The following is a 17032-nucleotide window of genomic DNA, read 5'->3' as shown; positions in this document are numbered from 1 at the left end:
TGGACACCCACTAAACGATATACTGGAAGAAGGCCACTCTATTCCATAATGAGATGCTATTCCTGGAATCTGCCTCAGCTCTGAGAATTCCAAACTTCAGCAAATTTGGATGCATGAAACTACCCCAAATTTGGGAAGCATTCATCCCCAGATTTTCAGCGCAATGGCCAAGACCACCTATTTAAGTCCACTATGGGTCACAGTTTAGGACTCTAGGATCAAGTTTGGTTACCTTTCTTCAGCCTTATTTACCCAGTGTTAGTGCCTGCATGCACATATCACTGTTCTGTGATCCCTGATGATAGAAATTTAACTTTGCTGAAATATTGGAAGTATTAATTAAAGTTCTTAATTAATATTCAGTATGCATTGTAATTTTCTGAAAAATAATAGTCATGAGCGAATGTATAAGCCTTTCTACCAGAATACCTAGCGAGTTTTCTTTGGTAATGATTTTTCACTTTGTATTCATGTTTTCCCCTTTAATGGAAAAAATATTCTCAGTCTCAGTCTTCAACAGTAAATACTGCTCTCTCAATACTTAGAACCTCAGAGATATGCAGCATATGCTCAAACATAAAAACAAGTACAAGGACATCTTGATGTCAAGAATGCTGAAATCCTTAATTTTCCAAACTTATGGTTTCATTGATGAAAGTTTTTTTTACTTGGTTATATTATAAATTAAAGAAGTTATATTCTTGGTTTCATCCTTTATCCAAGTGTAGGTAAACAAAGTTCGTGCATGAAGTCACTTCACAACTGGGCTACTTGTATACAGAAGCCAATGACTTTAATATCAATTTCCTTAGTAACCCATAATGCACTGCATTATGGGAAGAGCCACTACCCAGACTGCTTTCAACCTTTATTGAGGTCTCATCAGTGGAAGCTAGACTTGAAGTGATACCAAGGTTGAAGTAATGCAGAAGTCATATTTCCATATACAAGTCAAAAGGAAATGGAAATATGACTTCTGCATTACTTCAACCTTGGTATCATTTCTCGGTCTGACTCCCAATGATGAGACCTCAATAAAGGTCAAAACTGGTCTGGGTAGTGGCAGTTCCCATAATGCATAGCATTATACATGTCCATTAGTGCATTGCATTATGGAATACTAAGGCAACTGATGTAAAGTCATTCGCTTCTATATAAAAGTAGTCCAATCGTGAAGTGACTTCATGCACAATCTTTGTTTGCTTGCACTTGGATAAAGGATGAAACCAAGAATATAACTTCTTGGCATCTTTAATTTATGGTTTCATTTTAAATTTTATGAGTAGCTAACGATTTCTGATCTTGAAACTATGTTAGCAATCCAGGGTTAATGGAGTAAAAGAAAACAGAAGGGAATGCCTATAGATCAATGGAATAAATATTAACAGGCACAAAGAGCCCCTTGAAAGGGCTACTTTTAGCACCACAATTTCCTGATATAAATTCTCTACATTTCTAACCTTTTTTTAGTAACCGTATACATTTCACATTAAAATGTAAATAAGTTTCAAATACATCAAAATAAAGCTACCAAATCAAATGTAAAAATATACGTTTTATTTTGTACAATACACGACACACAAAAAAGTAAGACGGTTATACAGAACAACATAATACATTATAATACTCAAAGCCTTTTAAGGGTAATTTTTTTTTAATCTGTACTACGATTACAATTTATACATATAAATGATATACATACAAAAGTTAATAACTGAAACAAAAAAGTGAACATTTGGTGAGTTTAGGGGGAGAGAAATGCGATTTTTCTCTTAGGGTGACCAGACATTTAAGTTTCAACAAAAACACTCAATAACAAAACAGAAAATATTTTATTTTCTTATCTTAATATGCATTATAACAAACTTCTGTACTGTATAATTTCTAATTTAAAAAAAAAAAATTAGTTATAGCATTAATTCTGATAACCCTAGTCATTTCACTTTGATAGTATATAAAGTGATTTATATAAATATATCTTATGTAAATATGTTGACTTAGATTGTTATTAGACTATATGACTTTAACATGCCTGCAAGCATGTACACATAAAATTCTGATGTCCAAGGAGGTTGAGAGTCCATATTTCAATATAATAAATAAAAAATACATCCTTTCTTCTTCTTTTTTTTAAACTCATGAATGATGCAGGAAATACAATTACAATAGGATACATTAGAATTAGAAAACACAACTTAACTTTAAAAATGCTTTATTTTGGAGGTTAGAGAGAAGGAAGGAAAGACAAAGTTTACACATTTTTGGTATTAGAGTTTGCACTGTGCTTCAGCAATATATTATGAGTGTGAAGGAAAAGGTGTTTACTATATTCAGAGACATATGAAGCAGGGACTGAGTGTTGACCACTTTCAGCACTCATAGCATATTTATAAAATCATACTGGTGGTCTAATATGTCATATTTTGAAACATATAATTCTTATCATTATATATTTATATATTTCATATCTAAAGTTTTTGTTAATTATTTTGTTTCATGCTGAAAACTTTCAATTTAGCTAATTCATTGATATATAAATTTTTTTTTCTAAAATAGCTTAATTTCATTCTGAGACACTGGATTAGACCACGTAAATGGCAGAACTCACCCCCCCCCCATAGTAGCATTATTTGTGGGCAGCAAAAATTAGTATTCAGTGTGTCACCTATCCATACATCTGGTTGTAAGTAATTGCATATACTTATTCACTGAACATGGCTGTCAAAAAGAAAAAAAAAATTTTTTTGAGGTGGTAAACAAGCCATTGTAATTATTCAATGTTTTGCAATGTTTTGTTTACTAAAATGTAAATATCTTGACCAAAATTTCTTTCAATAGGTTTTTGGAATTGAGAATTTCTCACACTGATTCTCATCATTAACAATAACAACCATTCATTTTCTAATAACAGTAAGATAACAATAGCAGTAACAAGTATCTTTCTTTCTCAAGAACTCAGTTGAGCAAATGAAAAAGCAAACAATGCTCATTATGATAAAAGGCCATATTTGTTTGCCATGTCATTGCAAACAAATGCTAAAAAATTCCACTGAATTATTATACAGATATACATAACAATTGTAAGATTAATTTTAAAGTTACTATAATAACAGTACTAATACTGTAGTATAAAAACTTCTTTCATGGATGGATAAGTACATTTTCAAATTACAGTTTTACAGGAGAAACTATCACATTCTTTTAATTTTTTTAAATTTTATCAGTGATTTACTTTGAAAAAAAATCTTTTATATATTATAATGTAGCCTGATGTATATGCACAGCTTAATGAAGCAATTTATTAGCCAGAACCTCTCAAAAACAGTCTGTTTAAAACAGAAAAACAAAATACAGTTAAATTATTTTAGCAAATAGGGAGAATACAGGATTAGTGCATTTAGTAAATTTGTTTTAGAACAATGAAGAATAAGGATATAGTGAGAATACTTTAAATATTCTTCCATGCAATTTTTTTCAAATAAAGTACTTAATTTTAATTAAATTTAATTATTTAAAATTATTCTGCTTGGTTGTTCATCCTAAACTATTACCAAAATCAAAGAATGAAGTAAATAAATATATGTCGGTTCAATATAATGTTTTAAAAAATGCAGTTTATTTGGTCCCTTCCAGCAATTTCAGAAGAAATACTGATACATTTTTTAGCTGGAAGAGAAAAGGGAAATGAAGGAGGGAGGAAGAAGAGAGTGTTCATACTGAACCTTTACTGTTATTTATGCTTTATTTTAGATATGCAATAACCATCTGTTCAATAAAATATAGCTTGAGATTTTCATTTCAAGCTTATTGATGAATAAATGAACACATTAATAAATAGGCACAGCAAGATGAAATTCTATAGAGAACTCTGCTTATTGGAGCACCACCTATTTTTTTATAACAATCAGTAAAAAACAAAGTATTCCAAAATTCTGCTCTTATTAAATATTTCCTTGCTCTAAATATAAAATGTTTTTAAACTACAGATTTTAAAAGTTTTGATAAGTTCCTGAGACATTTCTGAGAGAGAGAGAGAGAGAGAGAGGGAGAGAAAAAAAAAAAAAAAAAAAAAAAACACCCTCAAATTTAACATCACTAATTTCAGAATGTAAAAATTTCACACACAATTACATATTTAGGGTAACTTTACAGATGAATCGACAAAACTGAGTAAAAGAGCACAAACAAAAAAATGTTCTATAATATATAAAATCATGACAAGAAAAATATCCCTCGGATGCTTCTCTGGTACTAAAGTATTTGATTCCTGAGTATGAAAAAATAACATCAAGGGAAAATATAAGTAATAATATGAATCGATTAGGGTTAAGAGCAAAAACAATATGCTGTAAGAGATCTAACAAAAAGCACTTCCTAAAATATACCTATTTTTGGATACCAATAACAGAGCTTAAAAAGTAAAATCATTGCTTTAAATATTATCTGAATGGAATAGCTTTGAATAATAATAAACATATCTTTAATTACAAGGCAGGAAGTTAAACTGTTCTTTCCTTCAAATATACTTGTACTCCACAATGTTGATACAATTATAACATAGTATCATGACATAGCTTGAATTCTCGCAATTAGTGGTCCTATATTATAAGTTACTGCAAAGAAGCATTTCCTCAGTTTAAATGCAAACATGATCTCAGTAGATGTCACTGGGGTAGGTCCTTAAAAAAAAAAGTAGATAAATATAATAAAAAAAAATTAAATTACCATTAGAATATTGAAAATAAATTAAAAGGCAAATATTACCTCCACTTCCCAGCCTTCATTTGCTCCTGCTAAATGATAATGTTGTTTTCTTAGTCCAGCTAACTTCATCCTTTCTTTAGTCAGAGAGCTCTCTAATTCTAGTACACGAACCTAAGAATAAAAATGAAATGAGAAATAATAATAAACAGCTATTGCTTGAACTAATATCCCATATAAAACTTTGACATATCTCAGATAGCAAACTATTCATCCAAACTGCTAAGCAATCATCTAAGCTTATTTACTACAATGCAAATGTATATTATGCGACAACCTGAAAATTTTTATTATTTGCAAAAATCCAGAAACATCACACTGTACACATTTTATTCATCAATAACTCTTATAACCTTATTATGATTTTCTCAGTCATCTCAATGGAGTCAAAAAGACTCATATGGGAGGCTCAGATTAATCATTTTTCACACATTACCTATCAGGTTCACTCACCAATGAAATACTTATAACTGGGTCCACAATCTTTGTTCTCTCACTTCCTGCCACATACTGGAAAAAAATTTGTCAATCCTGTCATATCCCGTCTTTTTCACCTATCAACTAGTGTTTTGTAACGGACAGACTTTCAATCTGTTATAGGAAACATTCCACTCATCTCTAGATCCTTTTCACCATCGCCTCATTCTCAAAGAATATAGCCAATCAATTTATAGCTTTATGAAGAGGAATAATAGCGTCTTTATTCTTGCTTGTCAGTAAGTTCTTCAACATACAAGTAATCTGATGAGCTGTTCTGGCTATCTTTGATATGCCCTCTTAAACTTCTATTCCCTACATATAATCACCTCAAATCTCTGGTCTCATCAATTACTATGTCTTCATAGTTCTCCGAGTCCTCTGTAATAATTACTTGTAATGCATTCATTATGCTAATTTATGATGCATGCCATTCACATTCTCCCTGGCACTCCAATTATGGTAGCAAACCATCTATATATTTTACCCATCTGTTGTCTTCTATCTCACACACAGCAGCTTCAGATGCATTGTCCTCTGCATCCCAGTCTTCCTACTGAACTCCTACCTATTTGGTTTCAATTCTTCTGCCATCATTAGCAACTCCTCCGCCCCCATCCTGTTCCAGCTGCCCTCTATGAAAATGCTATACCATTACGTTCTATCCCTGATGAAAATTTTTTTTTTTACTTGGTTATACGATAAATTAAAGATGCTAAGAAAGTATATTCTTGGTTTCATCCTTTATTCAAGTGTAAGCAAAGTTTGCATGTGAAGTCACTTCATATACTTACATTAGTAACCAAAATTGTGGAAACCTTTAGGAAAAAGTGTATTTTTGAGGTTTGATGGCTCATAACACCACTTTTGTTTGGTGTAATACCATAAGATTATATATCAATGGAAAGATAACTTAATCAAGAATGTAACACAACAAAGTTTGTTCAATTATCTGTATTCTATGAAAAGTTATAGCCAAATAACCAGAAAAAAAAAAAATCACAACTTGCTGAACTCATTTGAATGTAGTCAATGAGCACGAGTGTTTAGAGAGCCAATCAGGTGTCATCTTGTTTTGGCAATGAGCCAATAAGGTCACAGTAGGATTCAGCTATTAATGTCATGTATTGGAGCTGAGAGGAGGACATTTGTCAGTGTGTTATGTGATTGTTATCAAGTTGGTTGGGTTTTTTTTTGTTGTTCTTTCATTTAGTGAGCTTGCAAATAAAATTAAAGAAATGGTGCAAAGAATTGACTGATCATCCAGAAAGCGATTAAGTGAACAAGGCTACAGTTATGAAGAAGTTAGAAGAAAAATTGGTGGAAACTCAACCAAAGGTGGCATTTCTAAATTTGGATGAACACCGTAGAATATCTCCTATAACAGGACTAGAGCTAGCGCTCTCTCTAGCCACGTTCTCTTTTCAGCTAACTCAGATGAAGGCCGCCAACACATTGTAAACTGGACTCAAACTTCTAACATCCATGTGTGTTACGATGAACTTGAAAGAAAGATTGTCGAATCCAGGGAAATTTCTCTAGATTCCTCTCATATCAACAACAGCCTGAGTTACAATCTCTCTGATGCACACGTTGCTTCTGTTCAGTACTGGCACACTCGTGACAGCGTGTAGTATACATTTGTTTGGAACTCATACCCACATTTGTTTTTCAAACACGCTACTGACTTTTTATACTTGTTCTGTTATTACAATTTTAAGTCTGTAATTTTTTATATACTTCTTTGATTGTGATACCTGAGGATGTTGATCTATTCAATGAAACTAGTAAACTAGTAGTATCTTTTGAAATATATCTTGTCATCTTTTTATCTCTTGGTAACAGTCATTAAAGCTTTTCCATAATATTCCAACTGAGTAAAAATGAATTCTCATAACACACACACACACACACACACACACACACACACACACACACACACACACACACACACACACACACACACACGGTGTCCCAAAATTCATGCAAGAAGTAATTTTGATAGAAAACACAGGTTTTTAATTAAAAATTGTAATTTCTTATTGATTCATAAAGTATACAGTATAGGGTTATGCATGGAATAGCATATCGGGTAAATGGCCTCCACGGCTTTGCTGGCACATATGCACTCTTATGTCGAAATTTTCCATGACCGTTTTGCATAAATGTGGCTGAATTTCGTTGATAAAGCGCTCAATTTCCTCCTTCAAGGCATGGGTGGTCATGGGCTTGTTGGCATAAACCTTAGACTTCAAAAAACCCCAAAGAAAAAAGTCCAATGGTGTTAAGTCACATGATCTGGGCGGCCAATTCTGATCACCAAAACGGGAAATTACACGACCAGGAAATGACTCATGCAGTAATTGAATTGTTTCTCGGGCTGTATGGCATGTGGCACCGTCTTGTTGAAACCACATGTCGTCTGCATCCATATTTTGCAATTTAGGCACAAAAAACTGGATTATCATGTCACGATAGCGAGCACCATTAACTGTTATTGCCTTACCAGCCGCATTTTCGAAGAAGAATGGACCGATGATGCCTCCAGCCCAAAATCCGCACCAAACAGTGACACGTTGTGGATGCATTTGTTTCTCAACAATCACTTGTGGATTTTCTGAACCCCAAATGCAACAATTTTGTCGATTAACGAAGCCATCAAGATGAAAATGAGCCTCATCGCTGAAGATGATTTTGTTCGAAAAATAAGCATCCACTTGTTGTTGTTCCATAATCCATTCAACGAACTCTCTTCGCTGCGTGTGGTCATTTTTAATAACCCTGAACTGTCAGCTGTCACGCTGTCTTTTTTTTTCTCGTTGGCAACACTTTACCACACAAATGGTGCTAAATTTAAATCTTGTGTGAATTTTGGGACACCCTGTATATATATATATTTACAGTTGTTACAGGCTGTAATGTAAACTCAGTAATGAAATCTCAATGGTGGAGATTTCACTGTTACTTATGAATGGCTCCCTCTCGAACTTCATAAACCAAATGGAAGAGAAGAAGAATTGTTCGATGTCAAAGTCAACTGCTTGGTAATGCATATTGTAAATTAAAGATGTCAAGAAATTATATTCTTGGTTTAATCCTTTATCCAAGTGTAAGCAAACAAGGTTTATGCCTGAAGCAACATTAGGACTGGACAACTTGTATATAGAAGCTAATGATTTCACATCACTTGCCTTAGTATCCCATAATGCAAAGCACATATCCTTATGGAGATGTATAATGCCTGTGCATTATAGGAAGAGTCACTACCCAGACTGATTTCGACCTTTATTGAGGTCTCGTTAGTGGGAGCCAGATCCAGATGCAATACAAGATTGAAGTAATGCTGAAGTCTTCACAAGTCATTCTAAAGGTACTGCATATTCAGCAGTATTCCAAGTTACCCTACCTATTTTTACATCATCAGCAAATGTATGTCCCCAGTCAAATCCTTCCCAATGTCATTAATGTACAGATTGAATAACACTGGACTAGGGACAGATCCCTGTGGTACACCACTGGTTACATTAAATCTTGCAGACTCACATTCCTAGTATACCACTTTTTTATATCTGTCAGTCAGCCATCCTCTTATCCACACTAATATTTTATAATCTACACCCACATTCTTCAATTTATGCAAAAGTCTTTCATGCTGTATTCTGTCAAAAGCCTCAGCAAAATTCAAAAGTATCATGGTGTATCCATTTCCCTTGTCTAGTTTAATGATAACATTATAGAATGTGAGAAAGTTGCTAAAACATGACCTTCTCTTAGTAAACCTGTGCTGTTTATTGATAAGTAGAGACTGTCCGTCAACCCATTTCTGAATGCAAAACCTAACCAACTTTTCCAAAATCTTCACCACCATCCTGTGATATTGACTGGTTGGTAGCTGAATACATCAGTCTTTGCAACACCCTCATGCAATGATATTACAATACATTCTTTTCACTCCTGGGGAATCTTCCCTGTTCAGCTGTACACACATAGATGGTATACAGGTATTTATAGCATACCATGTATGTGTGGACTTACTTACATAGGCCAAACTTCAAGAAGCCTAGAAATTCGAAAGAAGGAACATGTCGGAGATGTCAATCATAATAGAACAGACACCTCATGGTTAGCACATCATTTCTCAACTTCAAACCATGCAATAGATTGAGATAACAGTTCCATGCCATATATCGAAGAGGATTTTAGATGTGTAAGACATGTGGAAAAATCTGTTAAATTAATTAAGTTTAACGGAACTAAATTACACGAAAAATTATAAAACGCGACTTAATAACAATAACTAAGTCTTCACGCCTTATGCATGTGATGTCATGCATGTTCTCCAATTTGTCTAACTGTTTTTAAACCGTTACTTCATTCTTTTGTTTTTTGCATTTAATACTAGCACAACCTTTCTCGTCTTGACAAAGCTAGACAGTTACAGCTAGCGAAACTAGTAGACGTTTATGTATAAATGTTTATTAAATCCATGGTCTTAAAAATCAAATAGTATGTTTCAATTTTAGTGTTAAATTAGTATTTTGATAACATATGACAGATGCGTAGCATAGCACATGGCACCAATGAGAAGAAAGACAATGGCATCCAAATCATCGCCGTCTTTGTTTAAAAAATTTAACCAAAGGGAGTTTGTTCAGTGTAACGTCTGCGGAATGTGTGCTTTTCTGAGAGCAGCTGGAGTTTGGTTTGATAATGATAGTGGTGGGAAGGAGTGCCGAAAGCGAGGATTTGAAGTGTGTTTCAGGTCGTGAGATTGATGTAGTAGATGAAAGCCATAATGTGACAGAAAATACTGATATAATAGGAATTTGTGATGTAGTGCCAGATAACATTGAGAGCGGTGTTGAAAGTGAGAGTGAAAGTAAAAGTATAGAGCTAGAGAATGGTTTGACTGATAAAAAAATGAAAAGTCAGTTGCAATGAGGAAGATCGCACAGTTGAGTGGAGTGATACATAGGGCAAAGCAGCAGCTGGAGCGATTACAAAATTGTTTACTGAGTGCATCAGTTAATGGAAAGAAGCAAATGTGTGATAAGAAAAATGAGCGAATGATTGGGAGTGTAAGAAAATTGGAGGAGCGAGTGTTGTACGGTGATTCAGTAGTAAGAGGTGTAATAGATGAGAGTTTGACAAAATCGTACTTACCAGGTGAGAAAATTACGGATGTAAGTGAGGCTATTAGAGCGCAAAAGCAGAGGGTGAAAGAAATTATAGTAGTGGCAGACACAAATGATTTAAAGGTGAAAAATTTGCTATGAGAGTTAAGATAGTAAGTCTGTTGCCATGGTATGACAGAGAAGAGTTGAGAAGGAGGGCCATAATTGCAAATGACTCTATGCGCAGGCCATGGAGGAGTGGTGTGGAGTTTGTGAACGTGTGGAGTGAGTTTGATGGGCGAAAGGACTTATACAAGATGGATGGTTTGCATTTGAATGGATTTAGTGTGCGGTGACTGGAAAAAGTGTTGCTCAATGAAGTGAAAGTGGATGTGCAGAATCAGAGAAACTAGAGCTATTGGGGGGGGGGGGGGAGTGGATATGCAGACATCAGTGAGGCAGTTGAGTGTAAGAATGTGTATAATATGCCCGAGCTAGTACGAAGGACAACAAATCAGAATGAGATAGTTAGTATAAGGCATCAAGATAGGAGTGGGACTAACGGGCTTCTGCATTCATGTATACTAATGCCAGGAGTATTAGGAACAAGAAGAATTTTTGGCCTTGGTTGGCTCTTCCTGGCCACAGGCTATTGGCATTAATGAGATATGGCTGACAGAAGATGATATAGCTAGTGGGATAGAATGTGAAGTGTATAGTGTGTTCAGGAGGGACAGAGAGAAAAAATTGGGGGAGAGGAGTGTTATTGATGATAGCTGATGAACTGCAGCCAAGGAGAACAGAAGTTGAACTGCAGGATAGTGAAAAGAGCACATCTGAGGCTATTTGGTGTGAGATTGAGACTAACAGAACAAAATACACAGCTGGGTGCTGCTATAGTCCAGGTGATGGAATAGATGGTGGAGATAGTATGCATAAGCAAATAGACACAATGAGTGGAAGGAGGGTAATTATTATGGGGATTTCAATTATGGTAACATTGATTGGAAGGAGGAGAGGACACATGGGAGGAAGGAATTATATTTTATGCAGTTATTAAGGGATAACTACTTGAGACAGCATGTAATGGAATATAGTAGGGGTTCGAGAATGCTTGACCAATTAATTGCATCTGAGAATTTGATTGTATCGAATATAACCACATTGCCACCAATTGGTGAGAGTGATCATAAGGTCTTGAGCTGGGAGGTGGCTAAATGTGTGGAATTTTCAATTAAGACAGGGTACATGTGGAATTACCAAGCTGGTAAGTATGACAAGCTTAGGAGATTGCTTGGTTCAGTGCCATGGTATATCAAACTGCAAGGGCTGGAGGTTGATAGTGTATGGGAAGCGATAAAGGAACGTTTGAAGGAGGTAACAGCTGCCTGTATACCTAGAGTCCAGATAGTAAATCAAGTAGGGATTAAATGGATGAATAACATCATTAAGCTTAAGCTGCAAAAAAAGAAACACCTGAGGAGGGAATTTAAGGAGAAAGGTGACCTGCAGGCAGAAGAACAGTATAAAGCACAGGCCAGAAGAGTAACGCGTGTGGTAAGAAAAGCAAAAGTGGATTATGAAAGGAAATTAGCCATGCAAACTAAAGAGAATCCCAAACAGTTTTTTCCATATGATGCAAGTAAAAGAAAAAATGTATACGGTAGAATGATTTTAAGGAATGCTGATGGTAGGGAGGTAACTGAATCAGTTAATATCCCAATAGCTTATATGGGAATTGAGGTGAATAGTATATTACAAAACTTTAATGTGAATACATCTGTGGGATTGGATGGTATACCAGCTCGGGTCTTACATGAAGCAGCTAAAGAATTGTCAGTGGCCTTGACCATTTTGTTTAATTTGAGTCTTGGGTCTGGGTTAGTCCTGAGGAGGTGGAAAGAGGGGAAAATAGTTCCACTGCATAAAGGAGGTTCCAAGACTGCTATTGCAAATTACCGACGATCAGCATATCAAGAGTCATTGTCAAGGTTTTGGAGAAAGTAGTCAAGAGAAAAATACAGGAATGGATAGATAAAAATGGGATACTGTATAGGGGGGGCCAGCATGATTTTGTGAAGGGTAGATAATGCCTCAGTAACTTGCTCACGTTTTATAACACAATGACGGCTGAACTGGATAAGGGTAATGGGTTTACAGTGATACTGCTGGACCTTGCTAAGGCCTTTGACAGGATACCACATGGAATTCTAATCAGTAAACTGCAGCATATGGGGGATGGATATAAGGTTGGTGAGATATCAGAGAGTAGTGTATTCAGGAGTAGAGTCCAAAAGACGGCCTGGTGGTGTGTCGCAGGGTTCTGTTCTTGGACCACTACTATTTAATTTGTTCATTAACGATATAGGAAAGGATCTGAGAGGAACTGTTCATTTGTTTGCTGATGATGCAAAGTTGGGTAGAGCAATAGTGAACGCACATGATGTTAAAATTTTGCAGGATGATTTGGTTAGACTGGAGGACTGTGCTAAGGTGGAACTGTACTCCAGGAGCTTGAAGAGGCCAGGGATTTGGGAGTGTTGGTGGATAGGGAGTTGAAGTTTAGGGGGAACATTGCAAAAGTGACTAAATCAGCTGATCAAATCACTTGGTTACTGAAGAATACTTTGACGAGCACAGAAAAGCAAGTTATTGTTCCTGTGTATTGAGCCTTGATAAGACCCCATCTTGACTACTGTGCCCTGATCTGAATACCAGGGTTTCTTTTTGATGGGGAGGATGTGGAGAGGATCCAGAGGCAAGTGACCAAGATGATAGCTGGTCTATGGAATGAACCTTATAATAACAGGTTGAAGATTTGTGGGTTGCAGAAATTGATTGATAGGCAGAAAATTCAGTAATTCGAAGGGTTTCTTATAGAAATCCTTCAAATTACTGAAGGGTTTCTATAAGATTAATTCAGAGGATATTTTTCAGAACAGGACTGGTGTGGGAGGACTAGGGGCCATCCATGGAAACTGGGCAACAGTGTGGTTAGCAAGGGTGTTAGAACTAGGTTTTTTACTTGGAGAGTGGTGAATGAGTGGAATAAGCTGCCAGAGTCTGTTGTGGGTGCCATGACTGTGAATGAGTTCAAGGCAAAGTATGATAGATACTGTGTGGATGTTGAATAGCTGTTCTTGACATGATGTTTAGGACCTCCCTCAATGAGTCCAAGGACTCCTTGGAGTTGCCCGTAATGATAATAATAAATGAGATACTGTGTGAGTGACAACATGGTTTTGTGAAGAATAGGTCATGCCTCAGCAACTTGCTCATGTTTTATAATACAGTGACAGCTGAGTTGGTTAAAGGTAATGGGTTTACAGTGATACTGCTAGGCTTTGCAAAGGCCATTGACAGGATAATACATGGAATTCTAATCAGTAAGCTGCAGCATATGGGGATGGATATAAGGTTCGTGAGATGGATAGGAAGATGGTTGATGGAGAGATATCAGAGAATAGTTAATTCAGGAGTAGAGTCCAAAAGAAGGCCTGTGACTAATGTTGTACTGCAGGATTCTGTTCTAGGACCACTATGGTTTAATTTGTACATTAACGATATAGGAAAGGATCCGAGAGGAACTGTTCAGTTATTTGCCGATAATGCAAAGTTCGGTAGAGCAATAGTTAATACAGATTATGTATGTCAGTTTAATGTGGCAAAGGGTAAGGTTATGCATTTTGGAGTGAAAAGATTACTAGATGTACACCATACTGATGGAACTGTACTCCAGGAAACTGATGAAGCCAGAGACTTGGGAGTGTTAATGGATATTAAATTTTAGGGGACCCACAGCAAAAGTGGGCAAAGTAACTCATCAGATTACGTGGTTACTCAAGAATACTTTGACGAGCAGAAACAAGGAGATTACTGTTCCTCTTTATCAAGCCTTGATAAGACCCCCATCTTGACTACTGCAAGCAAATCTGGTGATGAGGAGTAGAAGATCCAGAGGCAAGTGACCAAGATGGTAGCAGGTCTATGGAATGAACCTTATGAGAACAGGTTGAAGATTTGTGGGTTACAGAAACTGGATGATAAGCAGAAAAGGGGTGATATGATTGAGACATACAAATTACTGAGGGCTTTACAAGATTAATTCTGAGGAAATTTTTCAGAACAGGTCTGGTGGTGGTAGAACTAGGAGCCATCCATGGAAACTGAGTAAGAGTGTAGTTAGCAAGGGTGTTAGAACTAGGTATATTTCCTTGGTGAGTAGTGAATGAATTGAATAGGTTGCCAGTCTGCTGTGGGTGCCATGTCTGTGTATGAGTTCAAAACGAAGTATGATAGCTACCACGCAAATGCTGGATAGTTCTTGACATGATATTTAGGGCTTCCCTTGATGAGTCTATGGACTTCTTAGAGTAGCCCATAATAATAATAATAATAGTCTGCACGGTTAGCCTAGTGGCTGTGTGCTTCACAACCATATGCCCGGGGAAGGAGTGTCCTAGGTTCGATTCCCATCGGTGAGGTGAGGAGCTGAAGGATCTTCCTCAGCCATAGCCAAGTTAGCCGGTCTTGGGCATGGACAGTAGGGTTTTTTCCCCAGTTTATCGTGGGGTTTTTCATCCCGCAAAGTAGGCAAACCGGCCTTGAGAACTCAACACTATGGACATAGGATACACCAGGGCACAGGGCTGACCACCTTATCCTGTGAACGGTTTGAGGTCCGATTATTAATAAAAATCCTTGACACCACATGGTAAAAGAGGGTAAAAGAAAGATGAGATGAGATAATAATAAGGGGATGCTGATAGATAGGTAGGTAGCAACTGAACAATTATTATTCAATCTATACTTAAATGACTGGGAACACCCTGACAGGAGGAATTCAATAATACCAGAGGACTGTGGAATACCGAGGATGCGGACCTGTAGAGATAGAAGAGTTATCATTCCATTGTATAAGACCCCTGATCAGACCACACTTAGAGACTATTGTTCTCAAATTTGGTCCCCAGGATTTGAAGGGGATAAATTAACTGTGGAAAGGGTGCAGAGGCAGATAACAAAGATGATTTCAGGACTGTACAATGTCAGCCTTGTACAGTGTACAATGTACACTGTACAAGGCTGGCCAGGAAATGTAGAGGGAGGTGATGAAGGAATGATTTTAAAATCTTCAAGAGGAGCACTTGAAGTAATCAACTCAGTTGTGACTAACCATATGAACACTTCTTTGAGGAAAGGAAGTATGTGGAAGTAAAAGCCTAGTGATTATGACAAGCTTAGGAGATAGCTTGAGCTTTAACATGGAAGGAACAGTTGAGTAAAAAAGAAATATATGCTGCTTAGGAACTGACATAGAAATATTTAACAGATTCAATGTGTGAATGTATTCTGAAGTTCAAAAAAGACTGAACAGGGTAGGTGTGAAATGGATAAATGAGGTAATTAAGCATGAAATCTGGAAGAAGAGGGAACTCTGGAGGTAGCACAAGATGAATAATTGAATGGTATAAAGAGCAGGCCAGGAGAGTGACTCAGGTGGTAAGGACAGCAAACGTGCAGTATGAGAAGAAATTAGCAAATCAGGCCAAGAAAAACCCTCAGTTGTTTTCAACATGTAGCAAGTGGAAAGAAGAATGATTACGGTAAGATGAAGATAATGGATGAAAGCTGGAAACTGATATCTGCTGCAGAGGATATAGTCAAGATATTCAGTAAGCAGTTCATCAGAGTGTTTCATCATCAGTATGAAATCAGAAGCTCAGGTGTAGAGAATGAAATGAGATAAGACTTAATCGTGAGAAGTTAAGTAAACTAGATCTCATTAAGGCATTAGGACTTCATTACATATCGCTTTCCTTTAGTGTTACATGGTGATCAGCATTCATTTTAGACAAATCATGGACTCTACAATTGTGTTATAAATAATAATTTTTAATTTCCCAACGTTTCAATTCATATTACGGTCATCATCTCGGGTATACACATATATATACAGAGACAAGCTAAATTACATTTCACAGAGTATGCTAAAGAGACAATGATTTGATATCAACGGTTATTCTACTGGCCCAACCTCTAGTGAAAATAAAATTAAAATAAATAAATGAAATAAAATAACTACATCAGAGCTATATTCTATTTAAGACAACATGAGAGAAAAATTTTTTTCATACAGATAGTTTTATTACAGCAAAAATGATGTCCTAATTTAATATGAGAATTGTTATATTAGATTTAATATCCTGGATTACCTATAGTCCTATTTATAATCAACTCTTAAGGAGAAAGAAAGATTACGTGGGAGAATATGTGCCTTCCATATTCTTTTGATTTTTAGACTTTCATTACTGTTAAGATTACAGTGGTTGATAAGAATTTCAGAGGCCTCCTTAAATTTATGATTGTATCATGTTTTGGTGTGATATAAACAACATGTTTTTCTCCAGTCAATTCTATGTAAAGTATTCAGGGCATGATCACACAGGGCAGCTTCACCATAGTTATTAAATTTAATGTTGTGTTTATGTTACTTTTGCCTGATAGGAATTGTGCTCCTATATACGGCAAATTACAGGTGCAATGAATACGGCATGCATACTCCACGGTGAGCCAGCGGAGGAAGTGGATCCTTGGATGAGTTGAGTAAGTTTTTAATTTTGCAGGAGGTTTAAAGGTGGCTTTAAGGTTGTATTTCTGTAATATTCTGTTTATCTGAT

The 17032-nt window shown here is 36.0% G+C and overlaps 1 protein-coding gene across 2 annotated transcripts in view; it reads right to left on the bottom strand.

Moving 5' to 3' along the window:
- Positions 1 to 1535: 1535 nt before the first annotated feature.
- The window catches only part of LOC150107797 (huntingtin-interacting protein 1-like), a 632881-nt gene continuing 617384 nt past the window's right edge, over positions 1536 to 17032 (bottom strand). For both annotated transcript variants that reach the window (XM_090392055.1, XM_090392056.1), the window contains 2 exons: positions 4765 to 4875; positions 1536 to 4679 (listed from right to left, as the gene is read on the bottom strand). In XM_090392055.1, coding sequence (XP_090248181.1) covers positions 4665 to 4679; positions 4765 to 4875 — 126 coding nt within the window. In that variant the 3' untranslated portion in view covers positions 1536 to 4664. The remainder of the gene's footprint in view (positions 4680 to 4764; positions 4876 to 17032) is intronic.

The sequence above is a fragment of the Typopeltis vanoorti genome, chromosome 4 (assembly GCF_054136105.1).
Source record: "Typopeltis vanoorti isolate ZY-2024b chromosome 4, IOZ_Tvanoo_1.0, whole genome shotgun sequence".
NCBI classification, from domain to species: Eukaryota; Metazoa; Arthropoda; class Arachnida; order Uropygi; family Thelyphonidae; genus Typopeltis; species Typopeltis vanoorti.
The sequence above is the reverse complement of the archived record's forward strand: the minus strand, read 5'-3'. Positions and strand labels throughout refer to the sequence as shown.